Here is a 16,189-nt window from a genome sequence, read left to right as displayed (position 1 = left end):
ATTTCTTCACTAAGCCCACTCACCTACTTATCGGCTGGGCTTCCTGGACTCGACATCTTCTTTCGCTTTGTCATCCCGACACCAAAATCAACTTGTCCACCAACAACGCCAAACTGATCAGTGCTCAACTGCTCACACTCGCCTTTTCATCACAGATGGCCCCGGTCACCGGCCACACGAGCTACCCCTCAGCCACGCATTCCTCCCCTCGCGCTGGCTGCGGGTCAAGGTCGACCGCTCGGGACGGCGGTCAGCGCCCAACTGATCCTGCAAGTTTCATTTCCCTGTGACATCTCCTCTGGCAGTGAGGGCGTTGCGAAGTTGCGACATCTGAAGACCGTGCAGAGGTTCACTTATGACGTCATAGGTCAGTGACCTGACCTGACCCAAAAATGCGGTTGGTGTCAAAAGATGCGGCTTGGATCAAAGGTCAGGTATGCCAAGTTTCAGCTCTCTATCGCCAGCGTGTTCGGAGCTATCGCGAAAAAACCCTATGGGGGGGCGGCACCCGCCCCCCCCCCCCCCTCGGCCGGCGAGGGTTAAGAATGGAAGGACGGACGGTTCAGGCGAAGGAAAACTCGATCAGACCCTCGCTTCGCCACCCTTCTCTCCGAGCGCCAGCTGGCTTCTTTCCGCACCACTCCGCCAATTTTACGGACCGCTTCCAGCTTTCAGGGCGGTCCGCGTGCGCCCGGGCTCGGCCCACTTATCTGCCTCGCGCTGCGAGTATGCGCTCGTGAACGCGGCTCTGTCCGGCGCCCGAGCAGCGGTAGCTGTTTATCTGTCGCGACCGAAATCAGAGCTGACCTTTGACCTGGCTGTGCCAGATCAAACAGGTCCGGATTAATTTCGGCTTCATTTATTCTAGCCGGGTGCCACAGCGCGACAAACGTCGGTAAATATTGGCCCTGCGGCTATTTGTGTGGCGCCGGGTCGCCTTTCGACGTGCGCATTACCACGCTGATGACGTGCCTAACGCGCCCCCGGCACCGCCACTGTCCGAGACCGGTGACGTCATCACACACATGACGTCATCGGCCATCAGCTGTCCTGGAGGGAAGGGCTGCTGAAGGAAAGGTGCTTAAATGAAAATTCGGGACAACAATTTGCTCCTGTTCGGAATGAAACGGCGTTTTATGCTGTCGGCTTATGATGCTAATGTCTGCCCAAGACAGAATGCTGGCGCTTGCCTTTGATGTTTGATGAAACCCTTGGGTATTAAGCTCATCGCTAAAAACAGCTGCTAACGCTTATTTTCATTGTAGTTAGATGTTGTCAAGTACAGTTCGCTTAAAAGCGAAATTATCAACATCAACCAAAAGGCACGATCTTAAAGGCGTGAATCTTAACCCTTGCCCTGGCAGTGCATTTTTCATAACGCGGCCTGGCAGGGGGGGGGGGTCGCATCGCAATTGGCTCCTATGGCACCTAGAAACACCAAATTTGGTGGGTCGGTGGCCCCCTCCCCGGAGTTAGCGCTCCTGTGCAAATTCGGTTGCTGTAGGTCAATATTTAGGAGTTTGGGAATTACGGGGGTATAAATGTAAAAATTTGGCTAAAACAGGTAAAAATGTTTTCGCTTATAACTTTTGATCTAATTAAGATAGAGCAAAAACAAAAGCACTAGTAAACTGAGCAAGTCAAAGCACATCAAATGATATACTTTGTTGCTTGCTTAAGTGTACTTAAAAAGTTAAGCACTATTTAAGTAAAACTTAAGTCTTAGGAATGGTCGAAATGCTTCATGTTGCATATCATTCGACTCGGTTGTTCAAGAGGAACAAAATGATACCATTTTGAAAGAAGCCTTATCTTTATGATGTGACATGTTATTGGCATGAACGTCATTTGACCTCAGGTGACCTCATTTGACCTGACCCATGGATAAGTACAACAAGCAAAGAAAAACCAAGACTGTGGTATCAAAGCACAAAGTGATAGAACGAAGCGTATTTTCCGAATTGGAGTCATTTGAATATTTTCCTATAGGAAATCAGATGGAATAGTATCCTTTTGCTCATAACTTAAGTAAGCTAAGAACAAATTCAAAATATATTTTCGGTCTCAAAATGATAAATGATTCGGTCAAATGATAAAAGATTGACCATTCAACCTTTTTCTATAGGCTTAGCATTACGACGTAATGACCTCTAACTAACCTAAGGTCAGTGACATAAAAATATGAACTATATGTTGTACAAATCGGTGAACTTAGCACATCCTGAAAGTTTGAAGGAAATCAGTCCAAACTCCAAGGTTCTGTGAGTTGGACAGGTGCACAAAGAAAATTGAAATTTGACCATGACCTTGTACTGGTTTTTCTTACCTGGTGACCTGACCCAAGGTCACCCGGACCTGAAATTTTCCGGTCATATGTAAAAAGACTGCCCCATAGGCTGTGCCAAACTTGGCGGCGCTGCGCGCCGCCGTTTTCACGCTATCTTTGAAAAACCGTAGGGGAGTAGCATCGACACCTGCCAGGGCGAAGGTTAACAGATTAGGTAGGTAGTGTGCGTCGTAATGTGATGCGAGAAAGTGCGTAATCCAAACTGACAGGAATTTCTCTGGCTGGATAATGTTGGCATCTAAAACTAACTAAAATGAGTACCATAATAGCCTGTCCCATAGCTCAGTTGGTAGAGCGCTGGACTCCCGGTAGTGAGAGCCCGGGTTCGAGTCGCTCCGGCGCTCGATATTTGAAACTCCTGACGGAGATGGTCTGCGGTTGGTGGGAGCAGCCGCAGCCAGTTGAAGTCAGTTGAGTGGGACAGGCCGTGTCCGGCTTTGAAGGGCACGTTAAACTTTGGCATCTAAATTCTCCCGTTACCCGGAATTGCGCGATCGGACGACAGGGGTCGGGGTCTACGCAACAAGCTCTGCTTAGCGTAGGCTTCGGCTCTGTCAATCCGTCCATTCAAACATTCGAGCTAAATTTATTTAAAAAAAAATAATAATAGGAGTCTGCGGGCCTTGCTCCTCACCACCTCCTATTTCCCTCCCGGCCGGGGGGCTAAGCATAGTGTCCTATCGCCCATCTCAGGTTAAATTACGGACCTTCTGGGACAGCTGTTTTAGAGACTGCCCCAAACGGCGGCTGAGCATCTCCCATTTCCCAACCGGGCACCGGGACTGCCGCGCAGGCTGACGCAGCAAGCACCAGCCTATCGGCTGCCAGTGTTAGGGGCTCGCTGACACGTTAATGGTCTAGCTCACTGACGACCGGACAGCTACCGCTGCTGCTGAGTCGCAACAGGCCGTCTTCTAACAAGACTGGGTGAACAGAATGTCGACTTTCTCATGTCCCAAAATGCTGTGATTTTTCGTCCGGGCCTGCATAAAAGTGAAGTAGAAAAGCCAACATGTTTTTCGTGTGAGCCAGCAGTGCGCTGAATCAACTAGTGATTCTATGTATTTACATTTCATCAGTCTAACAGAACTGACGTGTTTCCGCTCCTGCACCTACAGAGCGATAGGCGAGCACACTTGATTATTGTTTGGCATGGATTTGGCGTGGAAAAGCTCCGACTGATGGATGGGCGTGTGAATTGAGATTGCTTTGAGAAACCATCCCTCGTCTTGTACAAAATTATGTTTTGTATGGGCTGGTCTGGCAAGAATAATGAAGGATGTTTCTTTACAAACTGAATGTTTCCTTCGGTTGTATTAGATTGAAAATGAACACAACAGCTGATCGAGCCGAACATGCTAGATGTCACGGCATATGCATGATCCAGGAGACTATCTGTGCTAGCGAACAGTCAAATCGTCAGGCGTTTGGCGGTACTGAGACACAGTCTACAAGTAACTGTCAGGCGCTTGGCGGTATTGCGTCACAGTCTACATAGCCGTCAGGTACTCAGAGGCATCGCGGCACAGTCTACTCGTCAGGCGACAGCTGCATTGCGGCACAGTCTGATCGCCAGGCGTTCAGCTGCATTGCGGCACAGTCTGGTTGTCAGGCGTTCAGTTGTATTGCGGTACAGTCTAGCCGTCAGGCGTTCAGCTGCATTGCGGCACAGTCTGCTCGCCAGGCGTTCAGCTGCATTGCGGCATAGTCTGGTTGTCAGGCGTTCAGTTGTATTGCGGCACAGTCTAGCCGTCAGGCGTTCGGCTGCATTGTGGTACAGTCTGCTCGTGAGGTGTCCGGCTGCATTGCGGTAGTCTGCCCGTGAGGCGTTCGGCTGCAGTGCGGTACAGTCTAGCCGTTAGGCGTTAAGCTGTACTGCGGCACAGTCTAGTCGGCAGGCGTTCGGCTGTATTGCGGCACAGTTTAGTCGTCAGGCGCTTGGCAGTGCTGCGGCACAGTCCAGTCGCCAGGCGCTTGGCAGCATTGCGGCACATTATATAGTCGCCGGCCAGTGCACTGGCTCGAACCACTTGAGTCGCTCGTGCATATAGTACATGCTTTGAAGCCCAAAGAAGTGTCAGGATATCTCGTATTGATAAAATTGATAATGGCCAGGTAATAATTTTTTATGCATTGTCATAGCCTTAATGCTATAAGGTATTCACAGGGGCATGATCAGTGCTCCCTTTCTGTGACACCGGTTGGCAACGCAGGCAGGTTTTGATGGTCCAGATGCCCTCATGCGGAGCTAAAATCTAAATGGCGTCTCTCCTGTGCTCTCAAAGGTGATTCGATAGAGCTGTCGCGGTCAGTAGCATGCCAAGAGCAGGTGCCCACTCAGCCTCTGCTGTGCCCCCAACTTTCCGCTGATAAATTGCGGTCACCCCTGGGGTAGTTTTCGGAAAGCGGCGCCATCAGCGGCTGAATGGCGATTTCGTCTGGCGGTCGGCTGCGGCCCGCCCGTTCACCCGCCGCGGTTCGGCAGCCCGCTGCCGGCCTAACGGACGGACCAAATGGATGTGCGGAATGGATCCAGCCGACTGGCGTGACTGGAAACAGCTGGGCAATTCCAGCGACCAACAGCCCAAGGCCAATCCACTCGGAAAACTTCGGACGTCTCTACCCGGCCAGAGACGAGGAAGGCTGCCTGATTTGGAATGAGTGTGACAAAGAAGTAACTATGTTTATGAACCGCAATACGTATTTCCACAATTGTCACATAGTGTCACTAGATTACGCGAGCACTCTACAAACGGACTAAGCCTCAGGTGTTTTTAGTCCTAGGTGCTTTATTTTCAAAGTCAAGCGGGATTGAAAACATCCAACACTCTTCTTCATCTTCATGTTTTGACAGCCATTAGCTCCGTTACCTTCAAATTTATGTTGTTTACCTTACCAGTAACCAGGTGATGTTAAACTAAATTGATGCATCTCCTTTGCTCTGAAGCCGATATCAGGCTCACATTCCTTTGGGCCAAAATAGCACCTTATTGTTTCGTTTTAACGTTAGCATTACCATCACAATTGGATATTGGTGGACGCAGAGATATGGTAAGCAGGATACACTCAATAATTAACAAAAGTTAGCGAAGTACTGATATCTATATAACTTATATTCAGAACATCCTGACCAAAATAATTCATTTGACTTTTTTAACCTGCGCCCTGCTAGGGTGTGCTTAACCCGCGACCTGGTGGGGGGGGGCTATTTTTTGCCCCCCCTCCAGACTTTTCGATATATCTCCAGAACCGCTGCGCCGATCGTCACCAAACTTTCAGTACCCTCCCGGACATCAATTTTACATATGGTGACCAAAACTTTTTCCAAAGGCTATGATAGGTTGGCCGGAAATGACGTCAAAGTGACGTCATGTTCTGCCGTTTTCGACCCAAAAAAGGGTTTCGCGGGAAGAGCTGTCAGGCCTATAGCTTTGCAAATACAGAAAAATGATAAGAACATAAAAGCTGTAGAATTGACAGGGCTACAAAATTGCTATCTCGGATTTTTGAAATTTTTGGAATTTGACCCCCAAAAATCAAAAAATATTTTTTTGGATATAATGATCGAAAAATCCAAAAAGTTTTTTGATTTTCGCAAAAACCGGAATATATGTGATAGTCCTTACCACCTTCCATCCACATACCAAATTTGCGATTGATACCTCTTTTTTTTGGCGAAGTTATAGCGAAAAAACTGTTCAAAATTGATTACGTCAAATTTTCAAACTCAATTTTTAGCAATTCTAGACCCCGTAGCGCAAAACAAAGACCACCATTAGACTCCCCGTGACGAGCTGCATCGAATCAATACCCATTTTATGCAAAACTATCAACTTTAAATTTGACCTTTTTTGGCCTGACCTTGACCTGACCTTGACCTGAACTTCACCAGAAAGTGACCTAAGCCGTACCTGATAGTCTTACAACCAACACCATTGAGCTGGAAATGAAAAATTGGCCATAAAACATGCATCACACAACCTTAGTAAAGTTGGGCTCATGTGACCTGACCTGTGACCCTTGGTGACCTGACCTGTGACGTGACCTGGTATTGTCAGTGACCTCTAATAGCAACATATCTACTAGGCAACTGACGCTCTATCGCTGATTCTCGACAAAATGCGTTTTCCTCGGTGTTATAGCGCATTCCCTAGAAGACCCGTGAACGGTGAAACATTTCATCTTTGACCTGACCTGTGACGTCATCGGTGACCCCGAGGTCAATGAAATTTGGTTTCCTTCGACAAATTTGACAGTCCTTTCGAACGCCGTTTGAATTTTGCGGATCCGTCCAGTAGTTTCGGAGATACGAGGGGGGGGGGCAAAAAATAGCCCCCCCCCCCCCCACCAGGTCGCGTTATAAACAGACCCCACCAGGGCGCGGGTTAAACACCCCCTTCCCTCTGTGGATTTTCGCGAATATTTCAAAAACGGCGGCGCGGAGCGCCATCATTTTTTTGCACACTTTATCATGCATCAATTTTACACATGTTGTAAAAATTTCAGACCAAGATCATTGAAGGTCAGGTCACCAAGTCACTTCAAGTGACCTCACCTCACAAAACGTTTCAGTGTCGAGTAAATATGTATGTACACAATGCTTATCTCTGAGTGCCACGCGGAGCCCCACACCTGTCAGTGAAACAGAGGATGTGGCCTCTTCACCACTGACAGTGTGCTCAATATCAGGCTTCGGGATTCCGACAGCCCGAATGGGCCCGGAACAACAGCAATGAATCTCGTTTGTGTCGACCATCGGTCGTCTGGCAGTGCAGATTTAGACATAAATCCATCAGCGCGGCGGCCGGCGCCGCTGTCGGGCACCTTTGGCAGCCGGCGGTGGTCGCGCCCTGGGCCGCCGACCGGCGAATTACAAACACATCACTCGAGGGCCGGTCGGGCTCTCTGCGGCGACCTCTAAATTGAACAGCCGGGGGCGGCCGGCCCGTCAGCGCGCCCGGCGGCCCCCAGCTGTCCGGGCCGTCCATAGAGCCGGCCGGCGATATTGGACACCATGTGACAGACTGCCAACCGTCCGCAGCCCCGAACATGAATAGACACCGGTCCGCACTGGCATGGCCGACTTTCTGACTTTCTGCTCTTGGTTTTGCTAATAACCCGAACATCAGTTCAGCGTGACACGAGCGGTGATCTCTTCATTCTTCAGCTACCGTAGCTTCAAAATTGACCTTTTTCCCTTATCAACTAAGCATACGTATGGGCAGACTAAATTGTGGACAAGTCGGCCTCCGCTGAGCGTGTGTTAGGGCGGACGAGAGTGGGGGTGGCCCAGCAACTCCGCTCGTCTCGGGCCGGGGCCGAATCGGCCGCAGCCCGGTAAACGTTTACACAAGTTCACCGGCCCGGCACGCGAGACTTCTCACACACAGTGATGACATTGTGAGTGGATGGGCGCAGAGCGCGCTGAGAACTGATGAGAGAGAGAGAGAGAGAGAGAGAGAGAGAGAGAGAGAGAGAGAGAGAGAGAGAGAGAGAGAGAGAGAGAGAGAGAGAGAGAAGAGAGAGGGGGAGAGAGAGGAGGAGGAGGAGGAGGAGGGGAGGAGGAGGAGGAGGAGGAGGAGGAGGAGGAGGAAGAGGAGGAGGAGAAGTAGGAGGGGTGGAGGACCACCTTCACCGTGTGCAGAAGGCGATGAATTTTGGTGCGAGGGTTGTCTCTGGCGTGCGCAGGCATGACCATATATCGCCGATCCTAGCTGCGCTGGGCTGGTGTGACGTGCGCGAGCTGGTTGAGCGCCGTGACTGCCTCGGCGTCTACAGGGCGCTGAGGGACCCGCACGCTCCCGCGGCGATCCGCTCCCTGTTCGTCCCTCGTACAGCGGTTTCCCGGCGCAGCACCCGGTCGACTGAGGCGGGCGCTCTCGAGCTGCCTCCATACCGCCTGTCCGCGTCGCGCCGCGCGTTTTCTTACCGAGCGGCCGCGGCGTGGAACCGCCTGTCGCCGGCTGTCACCAGCTCTGTAACCCGCGCCGAGTTTCTGCGCCGGCTGTCGAACTAGTCGAGGGTCTGGTTTGTCCGACTTTGGACCGTGTTTTTATATACCCATCTCTTGATTGTGATTTACTGTGATATTGACTGTGTCATGTTTTTATCTATGTACTCTGACTCGGACTAAATATTAAGCCACTATGTGGAAATGTCCTCAATACACCGAACTTGAACTTGAGGAGGGAGGGAGGGAGGGAAAGAGGGGGAAAGAGAGGGAGAGAGCGTGCTCGAGAGAGATAGAGGAAGAGAGAGAGAGAGGGAGGGAGAGGAAACATACATACCTACTAACACACATACATACCTACAGACATCCAAAAATCCCAAGACAAATTGACTTGCCAACGAAGAGATATCTGCAAAGATTTCTTGGGTTTTGAAATATGTAGTCAAGTAAAGCACTCTATAATAGGGTGGAGGAATCAAGTAGCTTTATAAAGTTTTGACGCCAATAGGGTGAAAATAATAAAATTTTATTACATATGCAACGATCTCCAATTATTCAATTTCCAATCCAATTATATTCAAGCCGGGGGATAGGTGGCCATCTGGCTGCTTGTATTCGTAAATAAATTGTGTTACATACTTGTTCATTCCGTGAAAATAATGGTTGCATGCGTCGGCGTGAAGTTCCAATAATGGAATGCTGATGCCCTCATCAATGAACTGAAGGGCCACATTAACCAAAAATGAGCAAAAAACATGCAATCTTGAAACGCTCACCAAATCTACAGTTATCAAGCAATTTCAAAGTTCTTTATATGGTCTAATAGACAAAAAGCGGCGCTACAAAACTGCTATCTCGGATTTTCAAAATTTTGGGTTTTTGAACCAAAAAATTTCAAAAAATTGATTTTTTTAGAAAAACTAAAAAAAAAATCCAAAATTTTTTCCGAATTTCGAAAAAAACCGGAATATATGTGATAGTCCCTGCGCCCTTCTATATACATACCAAATTTCAGATCGATATCTCGTTTTTTGGCCAAGTTATAGCGAAAAAACTGTTCAAAAATGATGACGTCAAATTTTTGAACTCAATTTTTAGCGATTCTAGACCTCGTACGGCAAAACAAAGACCACCATTGAACTCCCCGTGACGAGCTGCATCGATTCGATACCCATGTTATGCAAAAATATCAACTTTGAAATTTGACCTTATTTGACCTGACCTTGACCTGACCTTGACCTGACCTTGACCTGACCTTGACCAAAACGTGACCTAAGCTGGCCCCAAAGGCTGCCTGACCCACATAATCGCATTTGTCATGTAAAATGGACCATAAAACATGTATTACACGACACCAGTGACCTCAACTAGCAAAATATGTGTTTGAAGAGCATTTCCCCATCGATGATTTTCAATGAAATGCATTTTACTCGATTTTATAACGCATTTCTTGAAATGCCTGTAAACGGTGAAAATTGGACCTTTGACCTGACCTGTGACGTCATCGGTTTGACCTAGGTCAATAAAATTGGGTCACAAGGTAGTTCCCTGATAGGGCTATCCAACACCGTTTGCCGCTTGTCGCTACGTTGCGTGGTTCTCGAGATCTTAGGGGGGGGCCAAAATGCCCCACCCCCCAACGGGGCGCGTTGCTCGGCAGAGCCCAACGGGGCGCGGGTTAATGAACTGAAGGGCCACTCGTCACCGAGCACGATGGCAGAAAGGAGATTAGATGATGATTAGTCAATTTATCTCCAAATATTTTATGTTCACTGTTTCCAGGTTGTGAGGAGGCGAACAGGAAATAGAAAACCGAGAAAAAACTAATCTTATCTCAAAATGTCACTTAGGTATAGCGAAATCATAATCATAAAATAGGAGCATAGCTTGAGGTTGACCAAATATCAAATATACTCGCACTCTCCTTGTCTGACTGGTATTGGTGTTTTGGCGCCCTGCGTTTGCCTCAGACGGAGGGACGATCGGTCGCGGCGCCGCCTGCCGCGCCACCCTCCCTGCACTGCGCCGGTCCTATATAACAGCCAATGTTACACGCTGTGAAACAGAGTGTCTGTAGTGTTTCCCGTGCCGGATTTACGGTGGTTCGGCTGCGGTCCGACCGCTCCGGTGGAGAGAGATCGATGCTCGCGCCTCAGCCCTGAACACAAACATAATTGCTTTAATGGATCGTCTCGCGGCTCGATTCTGCGGCTTTTGTTGGCTGCGGCGGCCGCGGTGCGAGCGGAGGCCCCGGGTGTGAGCGACGCGCCGTCACCTGCCGCCGGAGACGCGAGGGAAAATAATCCGCGTCGCGCACCGGCTCACAGGTGTGCTCCTATTTATACCGATGACGGTGCGTCCAAATAATCAGGGCGCGTCACCGAGGGCCCCGAGTTTGTCTGCCCCGGGGCCGGGTATCTCCGGGCTACCTGACCCGGAGCCGGAGACTCCCGGACTGCCTGACCCGGAGCCGGAGACTCCCGGACTGCCTGACCCGGAGCCGGAGACTTCCGGACTGCCTGACCCGGAGCCGGAGACTTCCGGACTGCCTGACCCGGAGCCGGAGACTGCCGGACTGTCTGACCCGGAGCCGGAGACTCCCGGACTGTCTGACTCAGAGCCGGAGACTCCCGGGACTCGGTTTACCCTAGACCGGAAACTCACAGGACTGTCTTCCCCGGGACGGAGATTTCCCGGGATTGAGTGACGTTATCGACATTTCATAACCTCCTTCTCTCGTGCTTCTTTCCACCAACACAGCGTCGCCTGAAACTTTTCAGGCAGGTTGTTTCCGCCTCCACCTCCGCTACGATGACGAAACTTCAGCAGAGCTACTGGACAAATCAGCCAACCCGAGCATTGATGCAGTGCAGCATTGCTTGTAAAATATGTGCATAAAGTACATCCGGGAACGAACGCCAGTCATTCGGCATGCTATGACTGAGGCAAAAACAACATTTCGAATGGCTTAGGTGGGCGATGACTGACAAATATTTGTCATGTGACAGCTTTTACGAGTTAAAAACAGCGTTTATTCATAGCATCATTCGTCATTACAGCTTGCTAAAGTTACTGGCCAATTGAGCTACGCATATCCTGATTGCAACTTTATATTGAGACCTTTTCTACAAGTCAAATATGAAAGGCACAATTATAAAGCGACAGAAAGATCAAAGGTTGTCAGAAGAAACGAGATCCTGCACCGCCACGATTGATCTAGATATATCCTCGTATTCCCGTGAAGCCGTTAAGCCCCTTCGCATCAACTCTGCAACCCGTTGTCTGCCGACGCGGACGGCGGCTCCCGAGCACGGACTACCGCCGCGGCTAACCCCCGGGGCGGTGTTTACCTTCCTGTCGGCAGTCGTTCCCGTACCGAGCGCCGCTCAGAAAGAGCGCCTGTCATGTGCACCCGACGCCCCCAGCGCCCTCGCCACAGGCTTCTCGGAGTTCACTTCTCGGAGTTCACGGAGTGACCTGAACATGTGACAGGAGAGTAAGAACTGGCTCAATTTCATGTGCTTATTGTAATCCTTCTTCTCCGTATCTGCTCTGGCACAAAGTGAGCATTTAATTCGGAGTGATATGATCGGCTCCTAAGACACGGTGGACCATTGCACGATGTGGACCTAATCTAAGAGTATGCTATAGGTGAATTGTGAGGTCATTAAAAATGTTTAAGAGGTCCTTTAGATCGACTCATTTTCGATTTTGATAGAAACGTGACGGTCACAACGCATTTACATCTTAAGTACGTATTTAAGCATTTTTCAAATTGAAGTTGCGCAAAGCGAGACTGAATTATTACATATAATAATCCTATACCTAGATAGCTAATGAAGTTGAAACTACTGAGTGCTGCTTGCTGTTGGCATGGTGGAACGATTCAATTTTCGACAGCACGCTAGGGCCGAAAGGCTTATGACGCACTCGAGGCAATTTGAATACTTATTTTTGGGGAGTCATAAGCGATAAGCTTCGCAGCGTGAAGCTTTATCCACTTAAGCTATCAGACACGATCCCTAGCAAGGGCGCCTTTAAATCAATATGGTGCAGGCGTCGGTAGGTCGTCGACGTTGAAAGCGGTCCGTAACACAAGAGCAATCTACATCACCGCCCCATAACGGACCCGATGGCAGTCACCCGCAGCAGTTCTGATAAAGAACATGAGACGGCTGTCAATTCCGACCACTGAATGAGCTCGCCGATATATTTTATTATCGGCTGTATGTTAGGAATCAACTCCGATATAAATCACAAAAATGTGTCGAAGGCTGGCTCGTCCATTCATATATTTTCCTCTTATGTGACGTAAACATAAAACGTTAATTGCCTATCACGATTCTACATAGGTGCACGTTTCTGTTGCCGCTATTTCATTTTCTGAGTTTTTTTTATAAACATTTTGATTAGGGTTCAGCTCGCTGGTTGCATTACCTTCATGGATATGGTTTACGACAGCTAAAGATCGTTTTTTTAGTTCAACCCTCATTGTAATCGTCTCTTTGAACACAGCACGAGAATCGCTAGCTGAATTCGTGAGACAACTGGTTGGCGCCATTGGATAGACCAAGAGATATGCCCTAATATACGGCCTTCGGATAGACGACTTACCACTTACTAAGGATTATAACTTAACTACCTATAACTAACTAATAACTATAGCTAACTATAACTAATAACTATAACTAAACTATAACTAAGGTAAGTAGTAGTAAGTAATAAATCGAATGGCGTTTAAACCATTATATTATCGGTGTTAAAAATTTATTTTGATATTATTATTCATTTCTCCAATGCTAACCAAATTTCTCAGTACCTAATTCATCCAGCCATTCTCGTACTGCATTCAAAATATGTTTACAGTGAGGGTCGAGCTTTAAAAAAAACTATAGTTGTAGGTATTTGAGTTCATTGAACGTTTAGGTACAAAATGACATTCCTTTGCACTTTTTCAATAAATATTTTTGGTAATTTGATCCAGCCCCGGTACGACTTATTTTGAGTTACGTGACTGACAGATGCATTTCAAAGCCTTGTCTGAGCAGTGACCGGTGAAAGGTCGTATTATCCCTACGTTGGTTGGGCGGGAAGAGGATGTTTGGCTTCCCTCTGTGATGCTATCGAGGGCGGTATGGGCTGGCTTACGCGGCATCCGGGGCGGGCATTTCGCGCTCGACAGGCTGCCGGCCTCATCTCCATTCAGTCGCGGAATTCGGCGGAGTGTTCGGCGGCGGCGGCAGTGTCGGCGCGTCTAGTTTTGACGGCGCGGCGCTGAGCCGGGCCGCTGCACCGCCAGTCGGCTGACACAGTCCGCGAGCAGCGCCCGACGCCGCCGGAACCGGGACACACTCTCAGAGCAGGCCCTCAGACGCGTCAGCTTCAGCCGCTCCGGTCCGGCCTCCTCACAACAATGGCCGCGTATTATGGCAGACGCTGCCAGCCTGCCGCTTCGCCGAGCTGTTTGAATGCTTAAAAGTAGACTTTTCTATGCAAATCAATCAATACAGAGAGTCGAGGGAAGTGTTAGCTGCATTAGTTTATAAAAGTATAGAAGGGCCCGTATCGAAACGAATTCCGAAAAAAGGGATGCATCCAAACTTCACTGCACACGACACAAATGTTTCCAGTCCGGCTCATCACGTGGGCGATGTTCGATGAGCGTTTTGACGTTAGTGGGAGTTGTTTACCGAACAGCCACACTCACAGGCACCCCATTGAGAGGAGCACCATAATCATCTGAAGTGTTTTGCCGGGTGGAATCAGACCATTGTGGCAGATGATCAGCTGACTGCGCAGCGTGTGGCGATTATTCCAACAATAGACCCGCATTAACCCTCTCAAGCCTGTCTGTGCTACGTGATCAGCTGCTGGACCTGACCTGATATCTCATTTACGGTCGGCTTAATTGAAAGGATGGATGCTGGGGGATCATTATTGTTGACTGAAGTAAAGTCTCTTGACGCCTCTTTTTTCGCAGCAAATCACCGGCTGATTACTGCCCAATTAAACGCCATTCCCCTTGTTCACCGGCAGGTTACGGCCACATCACTCCACGCACCGACGGCGGCAAGATAATGACCATCTTCTACGCGCTGATCGGCGTTCCTCTGATGCTGCTCTGCCTCACCAACATCGGCCAGCTGATGGCCAACACCTTCCGCTTCACCTACTGGTCCTGCACGGTCATCTGGAGGCCGCGCCGGCCGCAGGCCACGCGCACCTCCGTGCGCTACTCGCAGAAACGGAGCAGCGCCACGGCTGCGGCCGCCGCGGCCGCCGCCCTAACCTCGGTGTCTCCTGGGATGGAGTTCGAGGAGGTGCGCTCACAGCTGGGACCGGCAGGGGACGCTGCGAGGGCGCGGAATGCCTCCGGGGGGCGGACGGTGATCGTCAACGAGCTCGGTGTGGTGACGAGACACGTTCCTAATGATGTGGGGATGGGTGTTCGAGCGGTGCAAAACGGCCCGAGTGGAACGCTGAGGACCTCTCCTGCAACCCGCGGCGGCTCGCTATTGCGGCAGCAACACACTCCTGTGGGTACTCTGATGCGACAGCAGAGCAGCCCCGCGGGCACCCTGGTGCGTCAGCCGAGCAGTCCGGGGGGTATCATCAGGAGACACCCGAGCAGTCCCGGTGGCAGGAGACAGCCGAACGGGCCGGGCGGAGGGTCGCGGGGACTGCTGGGAGAGCCCAGTCTCAGTGAGCCCGACTGCCGCGGAGTGAGCGCCGGCCCCGGGGACCTTCTGCGCACCAGCGGTCCCGCCACCCCGATCAAGCTGCTCGACAAGGAGACGCGGGACATTCTGGTGGAGTGTGCCGAGTACGTGCTCACTGAGGAGCTGAGCTCGCTGCTCGAGACGTCGCCGCAGCGACGAGGGGCGTTCCGGGACCGATCGGGTTCCAAGTCGGAGACAGCGGCTGGTGGGGCTGGTGCAGGCGGTATAAATGGTGTAGGCGGTGGCCCTGGAGGCGCTGGTGGTGGTGTTGGTGCTAGTGATACAAATGTCAATGGTCCTTCTGAAGGTGGCGATGTTGAAAATGAAACTGTTGCTGTGCCTCATGTAAGTGGCGACAAATTAGTTGATACTGCTGATGACCCAGATGCTATCATTGATGTGATCGAGGCCATGGCGGGCGGCGATGCAGAGGGTCCCGTGACGCCAGTCACAAAGAACCCGACATCAGCGACGAACCACGTGACGTTCTCCACGCCTGTGGAGAGTGAGAAGCGCCAGCCGCCGACCCCGCCGTGTCGGAAGAGCAGCCTGGCGTCTCGGCCGCGCTCGGGCCGCAACTCGGCCGGCTCCAGCGGCCGGAGCAGCCCACAGCGACCGCCGACCTTCCCAACAGAGGTGCCCCCGCCGCCGCCCTCAGTGAAGACGGTGACCGCCGGGAGCGTCTCGCCTTCCTCCTCGGCGGCGGAGCGGGCCCGGCGCCGGTCGGACGCCTCTCCCGCCCCCGCGGAGTGAACATCACGTTCGACTCCGACTCGCTGTCTCTCGGGCCGGCCACGCCGCAGCGCAAGCTGAGCATCCCGCCAGGAGGGCGGCGGTCAACATCGAGCACCCGCACCTGCGCAAGATCTCCCGCAGCGAGAAGCGGATGCGGCGGCTGGCGACGCGGCAGTGCTCGGAGCTGAGCGGCGCCAGCACGCTGCTCTCCACGCCGTCCAGTCTCGACTCGGGCGTGTACTCTTCCTCACAGCGGTTCACCTTCCCGGAGCCGGCGGCCGCGCTCGAGCCGGAGCCCGACGAGCTGGTCCAGGTGGAGGTGGTGAAGACGGCCGGCGGACAGCGCGCCGCCGGCCGCGTGCCCATCCCGCTCGTCCTCGGCTTTGTGGCCATGTACATCTGCATGGGCGCCGGCATCTTCGCCTGTGGGAGGAGTGG

At 51.1% G+C, this 16,189-nt stretch overlaps 1 protein-coding gene across 1 annotated transcript in view; it reads left to right on the top strand.

Moving 5' to 3' along the window:
* Positions 1-15,748, top strand: part of LOC122383278 (TWiK family of potassium channels protein 18-like) — a 38,947-nt gene extending 23,199 nt beyond the window's left edge. The window contains exons 4-5 of the mRNA XM_043369552.1: positions 14,334-14,912; positions 14,984-15,748. Of these exons, the coding sequence (XP_043225487.1) occupies positions 14,334-14,912; positions 14,984-15,003 (599 nt within the window). The 3' untranslated portion in view covers positions 15,004-15,748. The remainder of the gene's footprint in view (positions 1-14,333; positions 14,913-14,983) is intronic.
* The last annotated feature ends 441 nt before the right edge of the window (positions 15,749-16,189 follow it).

The sequence above is a fragment of the Amphibalanus amphitrite genome, unplaced genomic scaffold (assembly GCF_019059575.1).
Source record: "Amphibalanus amphitrite isolate SeventyFive unplaced genomic scaffold, NRLGWU_Aamphi_draft 000159F_arrow, whole genome shotgun sequence".
NCBI classification, from domain to species: domain Eukaryota; kingdom Metazoa; phylum Arthropoda; class Thecostraca; order Balanomorpha; family Balanidae; genus Amphibalanus; species Amphibalanus amphitrite.
This window is presented reverse-complemented; position numbering and strand designations above follow the sequence as displayed.